Source organism: Acinonyx jubatus, chromosome A2, assembly GCF_027475565.1.
Source record: "Acinonyx jubatus isolate Ajub_Pintada_27869175 chromosome A2, VMU_Ajub_asm_v1.0, whole genome shotgun sequence".
NCBI lineage: Eukaryota > Metazoa > Chordata > Mammalia > Carnivora > Felidae > Acinonyx > Acinonyx jubatus.
In genome coordinates, this window is record NC_069383.1 from 11,561,813 (window position 1) to 11,582,799 (window position 20,987).

General features: G+C 37.3%; 1 protein-coding gene across 1 annotated transcript; it reads right to left on the reverse strand.

Annotated features, from left to right (window-relative positions):
• Window positions 1-1,877: 1,877 nt before the first annotated feature.
• On the reverse strand, window positions 1,878-3,473 carry LOC106980737 (olfactory receptor-like protein OLF3). Its single transcript, XM_015078809.2, has one exon. The coding sequence runs from the start codon at window positions 3,105-3,107 to the stop codon at window positions 2,172-2,174; it is 936 nt and encodes a 311-aa protein (XP_014934295.1). The 5' UTR covers window positions 3,108-3,473; the 3' UTR covers window positions 1,878-2,171.
• Window positions 3,474-20,987: the final 17,514 nt, after the last annotated feature.

The following is a 20,987-nucleotide window of genomic DNA, read 5'->3' on the forward strand; positions in this document are numbered from 1 at the left end:
TCAACAGTTCCATATGTCATCGCTAGTGCTCATCATGATGAGTGTACCCTTAATCCCATTCACCTATTTCACCCATCTTCCACCCACCTCCCCCCTGGTAACCATCTATTTGTTCTCTATAGTTAAGGGTCTGTTTTTTTGGTTTGTCTCTCTTTTCTTTCTTTGTTTTACTTCTTAAATTCCACATATGAGTGAAATCATATGTTATTTGTCATTCTCTGACTTATCTCACTTAGCATTATGCCCTCTATATCCATCCATGTTGCTGCAAATGGCAAGATTTCATTATTTTTTATGGATGAGTAATATTCCATTATATATATATATACATACACACACACACACACACACACCACATCTTCTTGATCCATTCTTCTATCAGTGGCAAGTTGGGCTGATTCCATAATTTGACTATTGTAAATAATGTTGCAATAAACACAGGGGTGCATATATCTTTTCTAATTAGTGTTTTCATATTTGTTGGGTAAATACCCAGTAGTAAATTATTGGATCATATAGTAGTTCTATTTTTAATTTCTTTAGGAACTTCCATATTGTTTTCCATAGTGGCTGCCACGAATTAATTAATTTTTAACAATTAATAAAATGTAGGTGATAATGATCCATCTATTGAGGAATATGATTAATTATCTCTGGTGCAACATCCGGACCACGTCAGACCCCACATGTGTGAAGCGGGACTTTATTCGAAACAGGATAAAGATGTGACCACATTTATTTTCTAAGAAAAAGTGCCTTCTGCAGGTCAAATGGCCTGGGCCACTCAAATAAATTGCAGGATAAAGAAAGAGTTGGACATAACTTATAGATTAAAGAGACTTCAAAGACATACCAAGCACATTCTATTTTAACTATGTTAAGAATGTAACTCACATGATATAAATGAAGGTGTTAAGCAAGCAACTGGATACATGTGCTTAAAGCTCATGAGAAAGCTTGAGCTTTTGCCTGCCTCAGAGCTAAAAATTATATAACAAATGAATGGCTGAGATATTGAGAGATCAGAGATTGGGGGAGAGAGAGAGATCTATAGATAGATGCCATGGTTATGGGTAAGATGGTCACCTGGAGCAGACAGAGCACAGGGTCTACTACAGCCATACAATAGAAAGAAAGTTCATTTTGAACAACTGTATATGGAGAGAAGGTTGCATAATGCTTAGCCTACAATTTTGTCCTAAAAACTATTTATAAAAATAGTTGAATATGAAGACTCCTGGGTGGCTCAGTTAAGCGTCCAACTCTTGATTCCAGCTTGGGTGATGATCTCACAGTTCATGAGATCAAGCGCCACGCTGGGCTCCATGTTAACAACTGATAGTAAGGAGCCTACTGGCATTCTCTGTCTTCTCTGTCTCTGCCCCCGCTTGTGCGTGAGCTCTCTCTCAAAATAAATAAACATTAAAAAATATAGTTGAGGAGCACCTGAGTGGCTCCGTCAGTGAAACGTCCAGCTTTGGCTCAGGTCAAGATCTCACGGTTCGAGAGTTTGAGCCCCGTGCCGGGCTCTGTGCTTACAGCTCAGAGCCTGGAGCCTGCTTCAGATTCTGTGTTTCCCTCTCTCTCTCTGCCTCTCCCCCACTCTCCCTCCCTCAAAAATAAACATTAATTTTTTTTAAATACTTGAATATCTATACCACCACCCTAGCAAGTATTTTACATAGATTATCTATAATCTTCAAAATAATCACACATTGAATGTCATTCCTTCTTTTGATGGTTGAGGAAACTGGAGGTCAGAGATATTAAACATATTTGTTAAAGTCACATTGCTGGTGAGGGGTGGGTCAAGATGTGAAGCGTGGCTGCCCTCATTCTGAGACTTTTCATTGTCCACACTGCATTTCCTAGGGGCATATGCGGGAGAAATAAGAAAGGGGAGGGGAGAATGTAAACTCTGGAAAGACTGCTAACCCAGCAGACCCCACCCAACTTAATAACTGGATGCTTTTTTTTTTTTACTGTATGCATAAGAAGGTGGTAATACATAGTCAAAATGTGGACTAATGTGAAAAGTCAGTCTTCAAAACTGTGCTCACCTTGATCTACCTTATCAGCAAATCTGGAGAAAAGGGCATGTCCATCATTTCCTCTTTGTTTGAAATGTCATTCTTTGGGCTTTTGGAAGGAAGGAGAAATTCTTTGAATCTTCACCTTTTTTCACTTAATTTTCCCAACAGTCTTCTTAGGGCGCTCATTACCTCCTTGTTCCTCAAGCTGTAGATTAAGGGATTTAGCATCGGGGTCACCACAGCGTAGAATAGAGCGACCATCTTCTCTTGCTCTGCTGAGGAGCCAGCAGAGGGTCTCAAGTATGTGAAGATGGCTGTTCCAAAGCACATGGAAACCACAGTGAGGTGGGAAGCACAGGTCTCAAATGCTTTGCAGCGTCCTTGGGCGGAGCGGATATGCAGAATAGCAGCAACTATACGAGCATAGGAGAACAGAACCAGAAAACAGGGAAGCATGATCACCAAAAATCCTGAGATGGCCACCATGACCTTGTTGAAGGAGATGTCCACACAGGTCAGCCTCAGCACAGCCAACATCTCACAGGCAAAGTGATTAATGACATTATGGCACAAAGGTAGCTGGAAGATGATCACTGCCTGCACCAGTGAATTCATGAAGCCAGCCCCCAAGCAGCCAGTAGCCAGCGCCAGGCAAAGCCCCCCATGCATGATGGCTGTGTAGTGCAGCGGGTGGCACACGGCCACATAGCGGTCATAGGCCATGGCTCCCAGCAGGAAAAACTCGGAGCTGCCCATGGCCAGGGAGATAAACAGCTGGAGCACACAGCTGTGGAACGGGATGGACTTCCGGGCTGACAGGAAGTGAACAAGCATCTGTGGGACGGTGCTGTTGGTATAACAGATGTCCACAAATGACAGGACACTGAGGAAAAAGTACATAGGTGTGTGTAGCCTGCTGTCCAGTCTGATAAGGAGGATGATGAGGAAGTTCCCCAGCACAGTCACCAGATACATGACCAGGAAAAGGACAAAGAGGGAGACCTGAGTGTTCCAGCATCTGGACAGCCCCAGCAGAATGAACTCACTCATCCAGGTCTGGTTTTCCCTGCCCATGAGCCTCTGAGGACCAAATCCAAGTTATAAACCAACCAATACCAGATAATTAAGGTGGCAGAGGGGCTGATGAGGTCATTCAGACCGAAAGCCATCTAACATTGCATTGTGTGCTTTCCCAGATTATATGTCTCCTTCAGGGTTTGGGACCACAATAGAACCCATTGATATGGCTCAATTCAAGGAAGGAGAAAATTCTTCTCCTTCCTTAAATGGGAAAGTTTTTATTAAAATGCTTAGACATTTGAGTTAAAAAAATTAATGAAAACATCCTTTTCTTTCTTAGGGTCAGTTCCTAAACAAGGAGTTTGTTTACTTCTTTATAGGATACCAGTATGCCCTCCTTACTACCTCAAAATCCATACTGAATGGAGCCTAACAGGCATTAACTGTTGTTTTTAATTTACCATTTACTTCCAGAGTATCTGTGCAAATGAAAAACTCAATTTTCACCATTTTAAAATCAGAAGTTTTAGGTTGCAAGTTAGAAGGTAGCAAATATAAAACAGATTTTTCAGCAGCAAAAAAAAAAAAATGAAAACATTGCATTTCACAGTCAGTGAAATAAAGAGTGAAGGCCTTGGGTGATCAGCCTCTCTTTTGGAAAATCTTCATCTGTCTTATCTTTGTGAGAGGGTAAGCGGAAAGAATCTGCAATGTTCTTTTCCTCCTCCTTTGGAAGAGTAGCATAGCACGGGTATGACTGGGAAGAAACAAATCAAAGTCAAAGATGCATTAAGTAGCTTCCCTAAGAAATGACAGGCATTCAAATACTTGCCACATATATTAGCCTATTAACTAAGATATAATGAAAAACTGGCTGCACATTCTGCTGACTCTGTATGTATCCTGGGTAGTGATCCTGGGTTTGGAGTCTGTTCTCTGATGGAACATAGTTAACCAGAATTAATTCAATGAAAAGACTGTTGATTATCTTTTCTTTTATCCTCATCTGAGCTATTTGACTATTTTTCCTCCTTAGGAAACTGTCTTATCACACCCTTGTGCTAATGCTCCCTCTACCATAACTTACATGACCAGAAGGTGATACTCTAGTCTGCTCAATAACATCTCCAAACTCTGTAATCCTGCTGACGTATCAGTATTTCAGAAAGTTCAAGGGCTCTAGTATTCAGAAATTCTCTTTAGAACTCATGAATCTTGTTTGCACCTTACTCAAATCACAAGTCATTTCCAAAAACCTCATGAACTGCTCTGTCCCCACATCCTCTGTCCTCCTAATTACTCTGCCCTTTGGGTAGAGAAAGTCAAACTCATGCACAGCTGTCCCAAGGAGACATTATCTGCTTGCTGTCTGTGATCAGATAACGCCATTTGTGATGAAAATCACACTTTTTGTGAAGGGTACTTGTGACAGTAAATGCAGCTAACCACAGATAAATAGGGTGCCTGAGATGCTGGGATTAGCCAGCAGAGAAGGGTCTGTGGGCATTTGCATATGAATGAAAATCTTTACCTGTGAATAAACCAAGCCTGATAAACCATACTCACACTAAGAGATAATTTATGCAAGTTACAACGAGGGGAAACGATATAAGTACAAAGTGTTCTTTAATTCTTTAGAATTTACTCCAGAGCTTCAAGAGGTAAGCAAGTTACTTTGTTATGTTTCTATCAAAGAAGGAGGAAACATATTTCTTTAGCCCTAATGAAAAAGGAAAAATTGGGATACAAAGGTATCAAGGCCAAAGTACTTGGGTACAAAGGAGAGACACAAGCGACCTTAAAGGGGAAAACTCTGTATCTGGGACCATCAATGGAACTGGACCATCTACAGATAGTATTTCATGAGCTAGTCCTGGGAAGGTGAATGGAGGAACTTGACCAGCAGAGGGCTACAAGAAACAACAACAACAACAACAACAATAACAAAAACAAAAAACCGTGCTGGAGGTATCCGACGATTAACGTATTCTCAGGTACCAAATAAGGAGAATTTGCTTAAAAATCTGATTAAAAAAATCTCTTAGAGGTTTGAGTCTTTCACTTCTCAAAAACTGATAACTACTTAAGGGCTTGATTTTTAAATGTAGTAATGCCTGATTTTTAAAGGTCAGGGCCTTCCTTAAAGGCCCAGGAAGGTGTGGATTACAAATAGAAACACCCATGCTTAGCATGGTTTCTGCTGGCGCAACAGAAAGTTTGAAGCCAGCTATCTAGATGAAATCACATTATGACCATCATCATTTAGGAACGCTGGTTAGCACAAACCTGTCTGCTGGTGCAGATTTCCAGGAGTGGGCAGGTGCCAAGGGGTGCAGTATGGTGCAGGGGATATGACCTGTGGTGGCTAAGCCCAGTGATCCCTTTGGATGCGGCCAAAACCCTATGCTAGATGCTGCATTTCCCAGAGGTATCTGAAAGAACTTTCTCCTCAGTTTGACTACCCAAAATATATATTCTTTATATTATCTATACATATAGATATAGATACATATAGATCTATATCTATAGATAACATAACACTATGTGTTAACTATATTGGAATTAAAATGTTAAACTTAATAATAATAAATTTTTTAATAAAATTAAAAATATATATGTTTTCTCTAAACCGATTGCCAAAATGAGACATTTTTGTCTCTGGTAACCAGATTCAATCCAATTGCCACATGAGGCAAGGAAGGTGTTGTGTGTGAAGGAAACCCTGGGTTCCCTGACTGCTGGCCCTAAGAACCCAGTAGAACACCTCTGAGCATGACTACCTTACCTCCAGGATGGAAGGTCATCATTGCCCCCAGGAAGAGCAGAGATGGGTAAGATGTGGGATTTGGAAGAAGTCACTTTCTCTTTCCTCGGAGAGACAACCTCTATGGGCCAATTATGCTGTGGTGATGAGGCTTCTATTACTTCTCTGAATGGTGACTTCCTCACCTGAGACTCTCACTTATTTTTCAAAAGAATTTACAAATAAGAATTTACTTTGTCCTGACCCAGGAACACGAGAAGACAATCCAAAGCCTCAGTTTCCTCTGGAGACACTCTCCTGTCTTTGTTGCAGTTTCCCTCTGAGAGAGTTACAACTTGCCCATGACTTTCTGGTCCATGCACCCAGGATTGAGACCATTTGACCCAAAGTGCCCAATTATTTAGGGATCACTGAGGGGCCCTTCAAGCAACATCTCCTATAACGTGATTCTGAAGTTGTACATGAGCTATGGACAGATATTCTCTTCACAACTGATGCAACTATTTGGTGAGACTTCTCCCCTTTTTGTCTCACTATTGAAAGGCTTTTAATTGGAAACTATCAAATTATTTGACTATTCTTGTATCTAGATGTCTGCTCTCATATTCTGCAAATATGACACAAATCTACAAGCCAGTTTAAGCATCTCAAATTATATATCCATTCTATTGATAGACATTTAGGTTGTTTCTAGTTTGTGGCTATTGAAAACAATATGGCTAGGAACATCCTCCCCTCCTTCTCTCTCTCTCTCTCTTTCTGTCTCTTACACACACACACACACACACACACACACACACACAAACACACGACAATTTTGTCATATATATCCATTTCTGCTACCTAGAAGTGCAATAGCTGCATCATGGATTATGTGCAGGTCTGTCTTCAGCTAATATTGTCAAAACAGTTGTGCCAATTATATTCCCACCAACTATGTATGTATGAAGATTTCTTTTGGTCTAAACTTTATCCTTGGAATGTGAGTCTTCTTCATTTTTGCCATTCTGGTGGGCATAGAGTAGTATCTCATTGTGATTATATTTTACATTTCTCTGATAACTAATGAGTCTGTGCATATTTTTAAATATTTATTGGCCATTGAAGATTCCATTTTCTGAGGTGTGTGTTCAGTTTCTTGCCTGTTTTTCTATCGGATTATCTCTCTTTTTCTTATTGATTTTAGTTCTTTGGATATTTTTTATATGAGTCTGTTGTTTATATAGATCACAAATGTTTTCTCCCACATGTGCTTTTTTTATTCTCAAATGGTGCCTCTGATGAAGACATGGTCTTAATTTTAATGTAGTTCTATTTATTAATTGTTTTTCATATAGTTACTGCTTTTTTGTTCTTGAGTGAGAAATCTTTGTCGACCCAAATCATGAAGGTATTCTTCAACATAGTCTTTGGGAACTTTAATGTTTTACTTTTCACATTTAAATCAACAGTATATCTGGAATTTATGCCTATGTATTATTTGAGATGGAGACCAAATTTATTGTGTTTCAATGTGGATATCCAATTTTATTGAAAGACCATTCTTTCCTCATATAAATAATGTGTAGGTTGGTTTCTAGACTCTTTTTTCCGACCCATTGGTCTATTTATCTATTGTTAGAGAAATATTACATTGCCTTCATTACTGATATGACAAAGTCAGTTTTATACAAGAAGGAAAGTTTGGTTTCATTAAGCTCATTAATAATTAAGCTCATTAGTAATGTTATTGATGTTATTAAGCTCATTAATAATTAAGAGAAGAAAAAATTATATTATCATATTAATATCTATCATATTAATAGATATAGAAAATTATTTTAAACATAAACTCATGATTTAAAAAAATAGGGAACTTACTTATCTCATAAATGCACATAGGGTAAGTATCCTACTTATTGTGATTATTTTGAAAGAATTCCCTGTAAATTCAGAAACAAAATAATAATGCTACTTATACTCATCTCTATTTAACATTATACTGGTGGTCCTAGTCAATGCAAGAAGACAGGCTAAAAAATACAACAATATGAGGACTGGAAAGAAGTAACAGCTCTGTTGTTTTATTTGCAGATTATATAATTTTCTATGTAGGGAATTCAAAAGAATCTATAGATAAATTATTACAATCAATACAATAATTAGGCATTTTTTTAAATTAATCAATATGAAAAGTCATTGTGAATTTAGTTTCCAGCTATAATGGAATAACAGGGATAGTATTTATTCCCCTACCTTAAACAACTAGAAAACTGAACAAAATATATCAGGCAATGGTTTTCATTCACTGGACAACAGGCAGCACAGCACAGGGATGACCAAGAAAAGGGAAACAAATGAGGTGAGCCACAAGTGCCCCCTCTCACTGCCTGGAAAGAATATCCAGGCCACAGGATGAGGAGAGGGAACCCAAACAGAATCTATGATCTTCTAAATTGAAAAGATAGTTCATAGTTTGGGACAGAGTACCAAAGAGGAGGGAGCTGCAAAGAGACAGAATTTGTGTTACCCGAAGATGGGTATCTTTATATCTTTTGCTGATTTGCTAATCTTTGTGTGAATTTCAGGAATCTGTCAAGACCAAGGCAAGAACCACCAGAAAGAAGTAAACAGAATGATCTCTAGAGGTAACACAAGGCTCAGAACATTTCATGTTCTCACCAGCCAAATGGAAAGATGTCTAACACCCAAGACATCAAATAGGGCCTTCAGAAAAATATAATCTCAGTAGTGGTACAAGTTCATCCCACACTTCAGGCTTCTGGATTTAACCTAACAACCCTTAAAAGAAATCCTCAAAAGACCAAACAAATGCCAACAACTTAACTGCCTCTCAGGACAAAGTACAGAAATATTTAAAAGAAAGCAAAATGACCCAACACCCCAAAATATAAAAGTCACAATGTTTGTAATTCATAAAAATAATTCCAGGCATTCAAAGAGGCAGGAGAGTTTCTAGGCTACAGCACAAAGGGAGGAAACCCAAATACACCATAATGAGGAGAAAAATAAGTCAATGGAAATACATACAGAAAGGACACAAATGATATACTTAGGATACAAGCACATTGCAATAGTCATTACAAGCATACTTCACGTGAAATATTTCTGTCTTCACAAGAAGACAGAGGAAAACCTAAGCAATGAGGAAAGAAACCAAGGATATAAAAACACTCAATTCAAACTATAAAGTGATGAAATTGACAATATCTAAAATGAAAAATAGACTAGATGCAATCAATAGCAGATTAGACTCTGCAGAGAAAGAGGTTAGAGGACTTGCAGACATAGCAAAACAACCCATCCACAATGAAAGAGGAAAAAAAAATAAGACTGAAAAAATTGAATAATGTTTCAATAAGCTATGAGAAATAACAAACATGAAATCAGGGTCCCAAAAGGAAAAGGGAAAAGATGGGGTATAGGGAAAAACATAACCAATATTTTTAAAATATTAACCCCAAATTTCTAAACATGATGATGAGAATGAACCTCCATATTTGAGTGGGTCAACAAACCCCAAGTAAAAAAAAAAAAAAGAAAAGTAAAGAAAAAAAACCCCAAAGTACTACACTATCAAAATTCTACATTATCAAGATTCCAAAAAGCAACAACAAAAACAAAATTATTAAAGCAGTTGTAGAAAAAAATATGTAATATTACTTGCATGCACCCCTATGTTTATAACAGCATTATCTACAATATTCAAATTATACAAACAGCTTAAGTGTCCATCAACTGATGAGTGGACAAAGAAGACATCTACACACACACACACACCACACACACACACACACACTGGAATATTATTCAGTGATAAAAAAGAATGAAATGTTTGCCATTTGCAATGATGCAGATGAACTAGAGAGTATTATGCTAAGTGAAGTCACAGAAAGACCAAATACCACATGATTTCGCTCATGTGTGGAATTTAAGAAACAGAACAAATGAGCAAAAGGAAAAAAAGAGAGAGTGTTAAACTAAGAAACAGACTCCTTTTTTAATTTATTTAATTCAAGTTAGTTAACATATAGTGTAGTATTGGTTTCAGGAAGAAACAACCTCTTAACTCTAGAGAACAACCTGAGGGTTACCAAAAGGGAAGTGGGTGGGGGATGGGTTAAATAGATGATGGGGATTTAGGAATGCACTTATCGTGATGACCACCAGGTGATGTAGGGAAGTGTTGAGTCACTATATTGTACCCCTGAATCTAATATTACACTGTATATTAATTAACTGGAATTTAAGTAAAAACATAACAACATAGTATATTATTTCCAAGTTGAGTTTATCAAAGAAATGCAAGTTAGTACAACATTTAACTGATCAGTACTCCTTAAAAGTGTCAAGACAGTTGATGGACATTTTGGCTCTTTCCATAATTGGGCTATTGTTGAAAATGCTGCTATAAACATTGGGGTACAAGTGCCCCTATGCATCAGCACTCCTGTATCCCTTGGGTAAATTCCTAGCAGTGCTATTGCTGGGTCATAGGGTAGATCTATTTTTAATTTTTTGAGGAACTTCCACACTGTTGATGGGGGGTGGGAGGGAGGGGAGGGTGGGTGATGGGTATTGAGGAGGGCACCTGTTGGGATGAGCACTGGGTGTTATATGGAAACCAATTTGACAACAAATTTCATATTAAAAAAAGAAAAAAAATGTGTCAAGACAGAAAGACAAGGAAAGACTGGAACTTTTGCAGAATGATAAACACTAAAGATAAATTACAAGCAAATACAATGTGAAATCCTGCATAGCATCCGAAATTTTTCAAAAAATAATTATTGAGAAAACTGATGAAATTATTTTAAGCATTATACTTTAGCTAAAAACGAAATTAGTTAATATTAGTTGCACCAATGTTGACTTTGTGGTTATGCTATTTACTTTTTTATTACTTTTTTTATTTTGTTATATACTATGTTTTTGCAAGATGTTAACATTTGGGGAAACTTTCTGTTCTGTGTTTGCAAATTTTCTGTAAGTCCAAAAACTAGTTCAAAATCAAACTCAATATTCATTAACAATAAAAGCTTATTATTATTAATTATTATCACTCATTAATAATAAAAACTAATCTAGAAATAGAGGTGCATTCCCTCAATCTGAAAAAAAAACAAAGTTCTAATAATTTACATCATTCTTAATGATGAAAGATTAAATGCTTCCACTCTGAGATTAGAAACAATCAAGGATGTTTACCCTCAGCACTGCCATTCAACATTGTACTGTAGATTCTAGTCATGCAATAAGGAAAGCAAAAGAAATAAAAGGAGAATCTATATGGCAAGTATGCAAATGAAAGATGATCAACATCACTAGCCATTAGAAATTGCAAGTAAAATCGTAACGGATGTCACTATACATCTGTTAGAATGCCTAAAATTGACAGAACTGCTGGGGAACCTGGGTGGCTCAGTCAGTTGGATGTCCAACTCTTGATTTCAGCTCAGGTCATGATCCCAGGGTCATGGGATCGAGCCCTGTGACAAGCCCTGTGTCAGGCCCCGCACTGGCCTCAGTGCTGAACATTGATCATGCTTAAGATTCTCTCTCTGTTCCTCTGTCCCTCTCCCCTGCTCATGCTCTCTCTCTCTCTCAAATAAAAAATTTTAAATAATAATTAAAAAAATAAAGTGGAACCTGATATCAGTGTATCAAGAAAATGCAATTAAAAAATAAAAATGAAAAAATAAAAGAACTGCCAATACCAAATTCTGATAATGATGTGGAACAAACGGAACTCTTGTGTGCTTCTGGTGGAAATGCAAAATTGTATAGCCACTTAAGAGTTTGGTATTTTTTTATAATGTTAAGTATATACTTACCTTATATTCCAGCAACCCCACCTGTAAGAATTTACCCAAGAAAAATTAAAAGTATGTGTCCACAAAAAGACTTATACCCTAACACATATATTACTTTAGTTCATAATTGCTCAAATCTGGAGATAACCCAAATATCTATCAACTGGTGAATGAATAAGCAGACTGTGGTACATCCACACAATGGAGCACTACTTGGCAATGAAAAGAAATAAACTACAGCTATATACAGCAGTATGCAAGAATTTTGATGGTATTATTGCAAGTAAAAGAAGAAAGGCACAAAAGGCTACCTTCATTATGATTATATTTATTTAACATACTGGAAAAGCCAAAATTATAGGAACAGAAATGTGATCAGCAATTGCCTGGGGCTGGAGTGAAGAGGGCATTGACCACACACAGGAACAAGGAAACGTTTGGGACTATTCTATATCTTGTTTATGACCTATATAACCTTGTTATGACCTATAAACTTTTGTCAAAAATTAGATAACTATACACTTTAAAAGAATGAGTTTTGCTATGTGTAAAATATCTATCAATAAACATAATTTTGAGAAAGGGGAATAATACAGAATAAAATAATAGTAGAATAAAAAAAGGATATAAGTACAAATTTGGTAGACATTCAGAGGAGAAAAAGCAAAAATATGAATACATTTACATCAATAAATTTAAAAACTTAAAGGACAAATTTCTGTTAAAATATAACTTACCAAAAGCTGATGGAATATAAAATATCCTGAAAAAAATCCCAAAGCCTTAGAGAAATAAAATCTACATTTGAAGTATTTCCTTAAAGATAGCTATCTGGGTGTGATCTGTCAAACTTCCATGAAACAGAATCATTTCAATCCTACTTCACTCTGGAACTCAATTGTATAACACAGAGAGAGGGGAGAGTAAAAAAATGTAATCAAACCCAAGTTTTGCTCAGCAATGGATGTGCCCTGCATGGGACTTCTTATTCCGAAGGGATGCAATTTACTAGTTGGAACATGTTGCCTTACCAAGCTATAAGCCCAATTATTAACCTTCTACTGACTAGAAAGTTGGGTCACGTGATATCTGCATTTATTTCATGTGTACAACACATAAGTTTACGATAATCAAATTATCATCTTTGCATGAATCGGCTCTTCTTCCTAATTTCTATATATGTGCCATTCAATCATGCCCTTTTCTTTAAAAAAAATAAGGAAAATCAAGAAGTGCAAGGGACTTGTTCAGTCACATCCTCTCCTTCCTCTTAAGTGTCTCCTTATGGATCTCTAAGTGCTCACAAATTATCACAAAGTTGACTTTCACTTGACCTCTAGCAATAGTACTTAACACTTAGTGTTTAGTAAGTACACATAGAGAGTTCTTATACAGTACTTATAAAATACCTAAATAATAGTTAGATACCACTTAGTACTTGCGATAGCCCTGAGCAAAATTGCATCTCTGTAAAACTGCTTGTGATGAAATTTTATTTCAAAGAGTTTTTCTTATCTATAAGACCTTTCTTATCCTTAAGAGACCTTTCTTATCTTTTAATAAGCCTTAGCAATTCTACAGAAACTAAAATACCACTCAAATTAAGTTCTTTGTAGCCTTTCCAAATTCTCTTCTGATACTGGTTTTCTCATATTTTGAGTGGGAATAACAATGCCAGTTCTCTCTACCTTAGTGGGTAAAGCATAAAGGAATGGGGTTGTAACAGCCATGGCACTAATCTTTGTTGAATATAAGAATGTTATGGGCTGAACTTGTCCCCTCCAAATTCATATGTCGAAATCTTAACTCTCAGAACCTCAGACTGTGACAATATTGGAGGCAGGGTCTTTAAAGAGGTGATTAAGGTAAGGTGGGCCCTAATCCAATGTGACCGGGGTTCTTCTAAGAAAAAATTAAGAAACACACATGCAGGGAGGGAAGACTATATGAAGACACAGGGAAAAGACACCCACCTACAGAAAAGACAGAAACCTCCAAGGAACGTAACCTTGTCAAGACCTTGATCTCAGACTTCTAGAATCTGGAATTGCAAGAAAATATGTTTCTGCTGTTGAAGCCACCCAGTTGGTGGTACTCTGTAACTGCCGTTCTTACAGTGAATTAATGAAACTACAGAATGAGATAATAGTTAACAAACACTTCAAAAATGAAAACTCCCCTAATACAAAGTAATATTGCCCAAATTTACAATAACACAAGTAATGCTGATACCCATACCTATAGGCCCTGATTTTTCTTTTAAAAGTTGTTTTCTGTACAAGAGGTTAGAGAGATGGAACACCTTGCCCCAAATCACCCAGGGATTTAGGGATTTAGATCTAGCCTCCCCCAGAATCACCATGCTTTTTTGAATCATAGGTTTTGTAGAACACCTATTTTTTTAACAATATTTTCATTTTGTGTAAATCATTGTTAATAACAAGAGAAACATTATATTTAATTTTTTAATTTTTATTTGTTTTTTTGAGGGTAAGAGAGAGCATGCATGAGCAAGCGGGGGGTGGGGTGGGCGGCAGAGGAAGAGAGAAAGAATCTTAAGCAGGCTCCACACCGAACACAGAGCCCAATATGGGGCTTGATCTCACAACTGTGAGATCAGGACCTGAGCTGAAATCAAGAGTGAGATGCTTAACAGACTGAGCCACCCAGGCATCCCAAGCATTATATTTAATATGCCTAACTTTATTAAAAATCTCCCAAGTAACAACACAATATCCCCACCCACTGTTACATAAAACTCTCTTGTATCACAGTAAAATCAAGTCAAAGTTTTTGTGTTTTTAAAATGTCTTTGTTGTACAGTTATAGCTTCTGATTTTTAAGAAAATCAAAGTCGAAATAGAATTTTTTTTGCAAAAAATAATGGTAAACTCTTTAGTGAGACTTTATCTGATATATACACCTTCTGCAGAAAATAGGAGTCAGAAACTCACAGAGTAACATAGCTTTATGGAAGTGTTTCCCATATATATATCTGGGAAGTGGTTGGTTTAGGAAGTTCTGGAAGGTAGAGGTTCTCCTGTGAGATGCCCTATCTTCTCACCACTAGAAATAAAACATTGTAGAAGCAGTGTGGGACAATGGGTCAGAGTACAGTTTCTAGAACCAGATTAACCTGAATCCCAATGGAGAAAAGTCAAAGGATCTTGGTAACTATTTTGAGTTCTCAGACATGTTTCCTCATGATATTTGTCACAGTAAGAAAGTGATTGCAGAATCTGAAGTAGGTTTTAAAAACCTAAGAAAAGACTTCTGTTTCTAGCCAAGACAGAGAAAGAGGGATTGGATTTATCCTTGCACCTGAACAACTACAGATGAGGGCAAAACATACAAAACAACAATTTTCACTGGATATCAGGCAATGAAGGACAGGGATCCCTGAGATATGGTGTTTCTTTTGATCTTAGGGACTTTTAAATCCCTAGGGATCTTAGGGACAATTAAGAGAAACCTGGAGTTTCTATGTTACATTACCAGGGATAAGGAAAGGCGTTTCATTATTCTGAATTATAAAGGGTTCAATTAATGGAGAATACAGAACAAGCATAAATATTTGGGTGCTTAACAACAGAGCTTCAGAACACGTAAAGCAAAAACTGACAGTAATGCAAGAAGAAATAGACAAATCCACAGTTAGACATTTTAATACCTGTCTCTTAATAGTTGATAGAACAAGCATAAGTAAGGGAAGAGTAAGGAATCAGTAAGGAAACTGAAAACTTGAACATTATCAACCTTGACCTAATTGACATTTATAGAATATTCCAATCAACAATAACAGAAAATACATTTTTTTCAAGTATGCATGGAACACTTATCCAAATGAAGTATGTGAAGAGATAAAAACAAGTTTCCATAAGTCACAATGATTCAAGTCAATGAAATATGCTAATGAATGATCAAAGTGCCTCATAACTCTAACAGAGAGCTTAGATGAGGGAGGGCCACATGATCTAGCCTAAGCCAATTCAAGCCCATCTCTGAGACTTTTCTGCTGGAGCTGGCAGACAAGTCAGGATTTTGTCTCTCATGTCATAATGCATATCTGGGGCCTCCAAGTTTACTTTTTGTACCTCATGGAGGAAATCTATGAGCCATAGAATAGAATAAGGCCACAGAGAAAAGCAAGCCTGAAAGGAAAAAACAAAAAGATAGACATACTTCAAAACACTCTGGATTCTAGATTCAGCTATTCAGATACCAACTCGGGACTATATTCCACAGTTACAGTATTTCATTTACTTACTTGTCAGTTTTGCTTATATCAATTTTTTTTGACTTTATTACTTTAAACTGTAACTATCCTAACTATAATAGTAACATTATGGCTCTGTGAGATTTTCACGTCTTCCAGCTAAATGTTGATCCACACAGCTGATATCCCAAGAGGGGTGTCCTTGTTTAAATTTGGAATCAGACAAGCCACATTTGCACCAAATCCAGGCACTAAGTGTAGATTGCTAGCTGTCTGAACTCACACAAGTTATATATATATGTGAAATTCAAACTCTTCCTCTGTACTATGTGAATAATCATTTCCATATTTTGAGGAGAGGTGTCAACACAAACTTACTAGACTTAGGAGGCCTCTAAAATTTATAAGCTGTAAGTTTAGCACAGGTGCCAGCAAAGATTGCTCTGTTCTTTCAGATTTTTGTGAATTTGACTTAAATCCTATTTTATAGACTGATGGGAATTTGAATATCCCCTATAAAACTTCCTAGATATTTGGGTTCCCAAAAAGTGAATAAGCACGTGTGAACAGTGCTATCATATAGAACCCCACAAAACATAGCCATTTAGTAAATACACACACACACACATACACACATACACATACACATACACATACATATACAGATACAGATACATATATATATACATATATAGCTGGCCAGGTGTTTGGGCTGCTCAGAAGGGCTTGATGAAGTATCACAGCACTGCCATCAGGCACATGGCCAGGAACATAATAGACTCTCCAGTGACTCAGGTCCCAAGGCAAGATGAACTCATTCAGCAACATTCTATTGTCTACACCCATGAGATTATACAGGCCCAAAACAGGTGCGGGAACCAATTGGGCAGAAGGATTTACTTAGATAGAGTAGGTCAAAGTAGACATGTCCATGAATGGACACCAAAACAGTCAAAAACAGATGAGGCAGGCATCAAGTCCATAGTTAATTAACCTTAGGCTACTTGTCTTCTGTCTTTGTGCTTATGATTCACTTGTGAATAATTGTGCCCAAACAAGAAATAGTTCTCTATAGATAGACCCGTGTTTCTTAATCTTTTATTCACTATTTTTCACCTCAGGAAACTTTTCAGGTATCTTTTATTAACCACCCACACCCCATGAAATTTTAACCGCACAGATATATAGTGTATAATCTGTTTATGTACCATGGCCCTTTAAAGGACCATAACCATTGCAATAATTAAGATATTTACCCCCGCCAAAAGGACCAATTTTTGCCCTCTTGGGGATGATATTCCCCCCATTAAGAAGGCATGAGACAAAATTTGTTCTTTGTTGCCAAAAATCAGAGGTATGTTCTTGAAACACTTTGCAGGCAACTACTTTTGTGTCAGACTCCTTACATCGCTCTGGGTGGACTAGGTAACAGTTCTAAAACATTTTTTAGAGAGTTAAGGAGGAAATAAAGTGGGGGAATATGGGAAATATGCTCTATCAGAAAAAAAAAACAATGATAGTAGCTGACAGTTACCAAGTATTTTTGTGTGTCAGACATTTTACTAAGTGCTTTACATATAATTTTTCATTCCATCCACTCAGACTTCTCTAGGGGGTTATTATTCTTCATGTTATGGAAAATAAAGCTGAGTCTTACTTAAGTTTTGTAATTTTTTCCAGGATTGCACTTGTTTAATATCCTGTTGCACTTTGATGAGGAAGATAGACAAGGCTCAAAGGAGTCAGGGAGTAATGTGTATATAATTGATAAAAGAAATGTTCTATCAGATAACTGATATTGAAGATCTGACTTCACCAAGAGCAGCCTAACCCACATCACAATCCCAGACTTTACCCTGTACTACAAAGCTATAATCATCAAGACAGTATAGTACTGGCACAAAAACAGACATATAGACCAATGGAATAGAATAGAGAACGCAGAATTGGACCCAAATGGATGGCCAACTAATCTTTGACAAAGCAGGAAAGAGTATCCAATGGAAAAAAGACAGTCTCTTTTGCAAATGGTGCTGGGAGAACTGGACAGCAACATGCAGAAGAATGAAACTGGACCGCTGTCTTACACCATAAACAAAAATAAACTCAAAATGGATGAAAGACCTAAATGTGAGACAGGAAACCATCAAATTCCTAGAGGAAAAAATAGACAACAACCTCTTTGACCTCAGGTGCAGCAACTTCTTACTTGACATGTCTCCAAAGGCAAGAGAAATAAAAGCAAAAATGAACTATTGGGACCTCATCAAGATAAAAAGCTTCTGCACTGCAAAGGAAACAATGAACAAAACTAAAAGGCAGGCAACAGAATTGGAGAAGATATTTGCAAATGACATATCTGATAAAGGGTTAGTATCCAAAATCTATAAAGAACTTACCAAACTCAACACCCAAAAAACAAATAATCCAGTGAAGAAATGGGAAGACATGAACACTCTTCCAAAGAAGGCAACCAAATGGCTAATGTAGATGGCTAATGGCTCATACTTCTTATATGCAGAAGTTGAGAAACTTCACAGAAGACCATGGGGAAAGGGAAAAGAATATATATATAGTTACAAACAGAGAGGGAGGCAAACCATAAGAGACTTTTAAACATGGAGAACTGAGGGTGGAAGGGAGTCGGGGAATGGGGGGTAGGGGAAAATGGGTGATGGGCATTGAGAAGGACACTTGTTGGGATGAGCACTGGATGTTGTGAGTGATGAAACACAGGAGTCTACTCCCGAAGCCAAGAGCATACCATAAACACTGTAGGTTAGCTAACTTGACAATAAATTATATTAAAAAAAAAAAAAAGAGCAGCCTAACCCAATGATGGAGCTGAAAGGACAACCAAACCATATGGACACTGACTTGGTAGTGTGCAACTATATTTAACAGGGGCAGGTTTAGATCTAAAATGCTGCACTTTAATGAAATGAATGGGGAGACACCTGATGGCCCCATGTATTAGGATAAGGGACAGTAGAATGAAAGCTTCAGCTTGAATATAAAAGAATGTGTTCTTACAGACCTGTCACTGTAGTTAAATTCTTCAAGGTCTAAGAAGTAATACAAATCATCCAATTTGTATTCTACAGATGCCAAAGATGGTGCTCAATACATGATTCATCTCCTCCATTTATCCATTAGTAAGGAGTCCTTAGATCTTAGGTAATTGAACCTAAGTGACTTAGAGAAATTAGATGCTTTATGAAATGGAAACTCAAATGAGAACTACTTCATCTTCTCTCAGAAGCCTTCACCTATACGACCCCCATTCCACATCCAGAAGAAAAAAATATCCCTTCTTTCCTTGCATTTTCAGAGCTCTTTCTGTGCATACCTTGTGTTATAATTTTACCTTTTTATACTATTTCTTCTATAATGGTGTAAAAAACTAGAGCCCAGAGGCCAAATTTGACCCACTGCCTATTTTTGTATAGCCCACAAGAAGAAGATGTGTTTTACATGTTTTAAATGGTTTAAAAGAATATTTTAATAACTTATAAAATTCAAATTTCAGTGTTCATAAACTAAGATTTATTGGTACTAGCCACACTCATTCTTTTATGTGTTGTCTATGGCTGTTTTAGTGCTGCAATGGCAGAGTTGAGTAGCTGTGATGTAGACTACATGGTCCCCAAAGTCTAAAATATTTACGAACTGGTCAATTACAAAAAGTTTCCCAACCCCTGTCCTACAATACTACTTCCTGAGCAATGGCCATATCTAAACACTACTTTTATACCCTCAATGCCTACTGCAGTGTCTTCAACAAAGTTGATACTCACGGAATGATCATGTGTGACTTTATTTTAGAGAAGGCTAAGAACAAAGATAAAGTTGGTCACATATCAGAGGGAAAACTTGACCATTATGACCCTGTAATTTATACTGCATGAAATTCCAGAGAATGGCATCCACAGCTAATGGGGCACGTTCTCCTAGAACCCAGATGGGTTTTAACCTTCACCGTTCCCACACCTCTTAGTCCTGCCTTCCCTCTTCTACATTCTCCGCAATGGGCACCTCTTCTTGTTTCACAGAGAAAACAGGTGTCAGTGAAAACCCTTCATCTCCTGATCATTAACTCCCAAATAAAAATCAACCAAATATGAATTAAAGACTCAACGGAGAGACAAAGGGACAAAAGGAGGGCACCATTTTGAGGTTCTTGAAGAAAGTCAGAAGATTCACAATTATCATATTATTTCTCCTCTATCTCCCACAAATTCCATTTAATCATTTCTCCCCCTTTTATTTTACTGAGGTTTATTGTCAGAGGTGAGGTATACTCACAGATGATGCTAACTCACTAAATTTACAAAGGTTGAGTAGGGCCTTGTGTTTGTGTGTTTGAGCTGGGGGATATACAAGAAGGCTTTTAATATGGAGACTTGAAAGTAACATCTGCACAGCAGACTGACCTATCCTGATAACCCCAAATCCACATCAAAGCTGCATTATTTTTCTTATTTTTTACTTTTTTGTAGGGGAGAGTGGGCAGAGGGAGGGAGAAAATCTTTTTTTTTTTTTTAATGTTTCATTTATTTTTGAGAGAGAGACAGAGCATGAGTGGAGGAGGAGAAGAGAGAGAGGGAGACACAGAATCCAAAGCAGGCTCCAGGCTCTGAATTGTCAGCACAGAGCCCCATGCAGGGCTCGAATCCATGAACCGTGAGATTATGACCTGAGCCGAAGCTGGACACTTAACCGACTGAGCCAGCCAGGAGCCCCAAAGGGAGGGAGAGAATCTTAAGCAGGCTCTGTTCCCAGTGCAGAGCCCAACTTGGGGCTCAATCTCATGACCATGAGATCATGACCTGAGCCAAAATCAAGAGTTGGAGGTTCAACCAACTGAGCCACCCAGGTGTCCCTAAGCTGCATTATCTTTCACTGATTGCCTAAGGAAACTGTTTTTCTTACATGAACTATGTCTTTGATGTTTTATACATTTATCTCATTGCTTATTTGCTTATTTTATTTCTAAAGTTTCAGAGAAAAAGTTCACTGAATTTTCAGAATTAGAGAATTTTTACCTTTGAATGAATGCTGATGTATACACAATAAATTAGCAGTAACTAGATCTCAGATTTTTCTTAGCCAATAATGTCATTGTCTACAAACAACACTTG